Source organism: Gadus chalcogrammus, chromosome 15, assembly GCF_026213295.1.
Source record: "Gadus chalcogrammus isolate NIFS_2021 chromosome 15, NIFS_Gcha_1.0, whole genome shotgun sequence".
Classification (NCBI taxonomy): domain Eukaryota; kingdom Metazoa; phylum Chordata; class Actinopteri; order Gadiformes; family Gadidae; genus Gadus; species Gadus chalcogrammus.
This window is the reverse complement of record NC_079426.1, coordinates 1,106,659-1,111,658: the sequence shown is the minus strand read 5'-3', so window position 1 is coordinate 1,111,658 and position 5,000 is coordinate 1,106,659. Positions and strand designations below refer to the sequence as shown.

Genomic DNA, 5,000 nt, shown 5'->3' with positions numbered 1-5,000 from the left:
CCCTCAGGACGGTGGAGGAGCGGGACTGCAGAGGCAGGGACCCCGTGGACTGGCTGTACGGACAGGCCCAGATGAGGACTTAATTGGGACCCACTTTCTGTTTTGATTTATTTTTTTTTGAGGCCAGAGACTACGAGGGAACTCGCCAACAGTGGCTCTCATAGAGCTGAATTGAAGAAGTATTTATTTCTATGCACTCAAAAGCACTTTGTCTTTGGGTACATGTTCGCGAAAGCCTTATTTATTTTTTATATATTTGTAATAAAAAATGATATGGAAAATGTATGTTTTGACTCCTATTTTTTTCTACGTAAATAACATAAGATGTAATTCATCTGTCCTAGACAGAAGTGTATTATTTGATAATTGCTCTTAACGAAACTGAATTGAGAACCAACTATTATCTTTTAGGAAAAGCTTTTAATGTGTTTCTGCCTACATTCGCACTTCTCACACGGTTCTGTTTTGTAGTAAAAGCACGTTACCGCCATTTAGTAGTTGCCTTTTACAGGCGTTCAACAATTTCTAAGACATAATCTGAACATTTTCAAATTACCACTAGGACGCGTTTTATTTGCGCAACAATATATCCAATTATTTCTAATACCAATATTTCTGGAAAAAACCCAACGTATTTGACTCTGCCCAAGCTTGATTTAATCAATCTACTAAACAAGTCTAGAAGGTATGATTTATCTCCGATAACAACCTCACGTGACCAAATCGTTCATAAGTCACTCCAATACAGCAATACTTGTCCCGACATGTACTACAGAAAAATGACATATGACTGAGTCACTTCCAATTTCCAGTTCCCACCAGGTCAGAACACCACATACCATGTCTATCGTACCTCAACACCTGATAATAATTGATGATAATCTGCAGTTAACTCCCATGACCTCCCACATTGAAGTGGATGGAAGCTAACTTTAAACACATAGGTCTTAATAACCAAACCGGCCAAAAATATACACCAAAAACAAGATTTTGTCAATGTGACCACTTATGACAAACATTAAATAAATGATTTCATTCACACAGTAACTTCATCGGACACAAATTTTGAGTGATCAGATGAATGTCTGAGTGAATGCTCACTCAGACATTGATCTCATACACTCATTCACACAGTAACTACACATTGATCTCATTCAATCATTCTGACAGTATCTGGACACTGATCTTATTCACTTGTTCTGACAGTAACTGAATATTGATCCCGTTCTCAAACATAGATCATTACGGATATCTGTGTCTGTGATTACAGTTTTTTGCTTATATCGACAAATATCTGGATTGACAATCTAGGAGTTAATAAACTGTGCACATCGTCAGACATTGGACACTTGAGACCTCACAGTATGAAGTACAACCTCAAGGGGGGCCTCAAGTCTCGGCAGTTTCCCCTGACCAAAATCTTATATACACCACTAGAGGGTGCTGGGGCACAGGGTAGCACTTAAACAGGAACATTTAATCTGGGTAATCACAGATCGTATATATAACTACAACCAGCAAGACCGGCAAAGACCCGACTGAGCCTTGTTTAGGATGAACCCCACCTGTATCTCCACCATCCTGGTCTCCCTATTTCCATCTCTCCCTCCCTCTCTCTCCCTCTACCCCCCCTCCCTCCCCCTCACCTCCCTCCCTCCCAGAGACAGGCTAGGTAAGGTGTAGGTAAAAGGAGGATTGTCGGTGGTGTGACTTCCCTCCCTCCCTCCCTCCCTCCCTCCCTCCCTCCCTCCCTCATCCATCTCCCTCTCTCTCCCCTCATCTCCCTCCCTCTCCCCTCATCTCCCTCCCTCTCCCCTCATCTCCCTCCCTCTCCCTCCCTCTCCCCTCATCTTCCTCCCTCTCCCCTCATCTCCCTCCCTCTCCCTCCCTCTCCCTCCCTCTCCCCTCATCTCCCTCCCTCTCCCCTCATCTCCCTCCCTCTCCCTCCCTCTCCCCTCATCTCCCTCCCTCTCCCCTCATCTCCCTCTCTCTCCCCTCATCTCCCTCCCTCTCCCCTCATCTCCCTCCCTCTCCCTCCCTCTCCCCTCATCTCCCTCCCTCTCCCCTCATCTCCCTCCCTCTCCCCTCATCTCCCTCCCTCTCCCTCCCTCTCCCCTCATCTCCCTCCCTCTGAGAGACAGTAGAGGTTAAACCGTGGAAAAGCACCTGATGATGTGCAGCACGGGCATGTCCGGACTACTTAACTAGGGCTGGCCCAGGAGCAGCGTAGAATAACACACCAACATTGTCGTTGTACAACGGTGCAGAGACACATATTGGGGGAGGGAAGGGGGGGGGGGGAAGAGAGTTTGAAAACCGAAAGTGTTTCACCTTTCACTGTTTTACACATCTTGCCAAGAGGAAACTGTAGACCCACACACACCTAAAACAAACACACATAAACGCACATTGTTCACACATAGGTTGAACAAAATACTTTTCTCTTCCAGGTCTTGAAAACAATTTAAGTATATTTGTTTCCCCTTGCATCTCGGTTGAAACGCTGAAGCAATGCTCCTGATCCACTGATTATACCACCGGTCATCGCAGCCCCCAGGGAGTTGTCTTTGAGGTTGCATGTTGCAACACAGCACAAACAATGGTGGTAGCACAAATGTGGGTTCATTCAAAAACCTGGTATGGGAAATTATCTTCAATGGGCACACAAGCTGCATACAAATCACTCTGCAACCTGCAGTGTGTCTGTGTGTGTGTGTGTGTGTGTGTGTGTGTGTGTGTGTGTGTGTGTGTGTGTGTGTGTGTGTGTGTGTGTGTGTGTGTGTGTGTGTGTGTGTGAGAGAGAGAGAAGATACTTGGGCAAATGTGTTGTCGGCTTATGTCTGATCCCTCTGACCAGTCATGCTTGTCTCTCTCGTCCCTCCGAAAAATCCCAGACATACTTCAGACCCTAATACCTACTGTATATGGTCGAAGAATGAGCTGACACACACACACACACACACACACACACACACACACACACACACACACACACACACACACACACACACACACACACACACAGTGGGCCCTTGATAGGAGCGACCACCACAAAGTCCTGTGGGGGAACTCCCAGCCACAAGAACCACAAAATACCTATCACACTAACTATCACTGCTGCACAGTCCCCTGCTGTTAATCCCACAACAGCAACACATCGACCGTAGAACTGCTTTGCAAAGCATTCAACCATAGGCCATGTCACCCTTCCTCTATTCCTGTACGTAGCGCAGAGGTTTAAGCGGTTTAGGAACCACATTGCATCTTGGGAACTCCAGCCAGAATCGTCAATATATAGCCTCATGTGTTGACACACATGTGGCTATAGTCTGTGCTCACAGACTATAGCCACATGTGTGTCAACACATGTGTGTGTGTACTTAGTTTACACACACTTCCACCCTCCAAAGACTCTCTATAGACCAAGCCATAAAACTGGTTTTGTCAGTTCATTCCTCATGTGATGTGTACCGATTGTCGTTACTCCGGTAACGTTGAACATAATACACTCCCACATAAACTGACAGTCACCGGGGCTGCGGCCCCAGACGGTCTCATCTACCGCTATGCCTGAAGCCTACGGCAACACCTCCTTGGATCGAAGGGCTATCATCTGTTTCCTCCGGATGCCGATGGAACACAGTCTGAGCATTAGCACCTCATCAGGGCGGCAGCAGCTCAGGACGGAGAGCGGCTTGGATAGTACCCTGAGTGTAGCTAGTATGAACCCCGGCTCCCCCTAGTGTCGAGGAGGAGCACCTCGAGTGTCGAGGTGTCCCTGAGCGGGTCATCTCTAACCCTGACTGCTCCTGACCAGCTGGCTGTCGCCTTGCGGGGCTGACTCCGCCGTCGGTGTGAATGGGTGAATGTGAGGCGATATTGTGAAGTGTGTTGAGCAGCCAGTGGTTAGAAAAGTGCTGCATAATTGCAGTCCGTTTACATTACCTCCAGGGCTCTCAGCTGGAAGTTCTTGCCCTCGTGGTAACAGTTATAGGTCCTGAGCAGCGAGAAGACGTCAGACCTGTGAGGGATAGGAAGGTCTTGTTAACATGGAGACACGGGTTCCAAGGGGGGGGGGGGGGGGGGGGGGGTCTGGGGGGGGACCCAATGCCATGGGGGTGTCTGAGTCTAAGTTGGAAACCAGAATATTGTTAAATAACACTTAATTGTACAGTTGAGTCAAATTGCAATGACACCATTTTTATTGAAATGAGTCCAAACCACTCTTAATGTATCATAAATTATACCATGAATTGAGACTAGTTAAGATGTTTAAAATTAGAAGAACCACAGCTGGCATCAGAAGCGAAACATTGATTATTTGCTTGCTGCAATCCGTACACGTAAAGACTGGGAGGAATCCGGTTCCAGTCTGTGAAAGCCACCTCACAATGATCCCGCTTCCCATCGTAACAGAACACGGTGCTGCAGGAACAAGCGCAGCGTTTGTGTCAGTAGGAGGGGCCGGCCGGTGACATAGTGAGAGTAGGCTTACCTGGAGATGTGCTTCTCGGCGCTCAGCTTCACGTAGGTCTGTCCCTCTCCCATTGTGATGTGAGCAGAGCTGCAGAACACACGCAGGAATCAGACCTGCTGGTTAGTCGGGTACAGCAGACACCCCGGCAGGTGATTCACACACGTTGATCACATTCATGAATCCACGCGGCTCCACATGTGTAAAGAGACAAACCACTAACCACTACATGTTGGAGCATGTTGACCAAATGTGTTGAATACACTTCAATCAGTGTTTATTTATGTCAGTATAAATGTGACTGGATCGTATCTGCGGTTTCAAAGTTGTTTCTCGTTAAAAAATAGGCATTTTTGCCTGAAATGCTCAACTTTTATGTTTAGTGGAAGAATTTTGAATGCATTGTTGACTCTACCTTCACTGCAATCCTTAGCTTTTAGGAGTCAAGAAAAATGACTCATGACTAATCAACCTAGGTTGGCAGGTGCACTCGTACAGTATATGGCATGGCACTGTACATCCAAAG

At 46.9% G+C, this 5,000-nt stretch overlaps 2 protein-coding genes across 2 annotated transcripts in view; one reads left to right on the top strand and one right to left on the bottom strand.

The window, feature by feature from the left end:
• The window catches only part of LOC130404367 (protein DEPP-like), a 1,871-nt gene extending 745 nt beyond the window's left edge, over positions 1-1,126 (top strand). Inside the window, exon 2 of the mRNA XM_056609055.1 lies at positions 1-1,126. This exon is cut by the window's left edge and continues 281 nt beyond it. Within this exon, the coding sequence (XP_056465030.1) occupies positions 1-83 (83 nt within the window). The 3' untranslated portion in view covers positions 84-1,126.
• rassf4a (Ras association domain family member 4a) overlaps positions 1-5,000 on the bottom strand; it is a 19,337-nt gene that overhangs the window by 8,869 nt on the left and 5,468 nt on the right. Inside the window, exons 2-3 of the mRNA XM_056609048.1 lie at positions 4,496-4,564; positions 3,946-4,021 (exon numbers count right to left, since the gene is read on the bottom strand). Of these exons, the coding sequence (XP_056465023.1) occupies positions 3,946-4,021; positions 4,496-4,548 (129 nt within the window). The 5' untranslated portion in view covers positions 4,549-4,564. The remainder of the gene's footprint in view (positions 1-3,945; positions 4,022-4,495; positions 4,565-5,000) is intronic.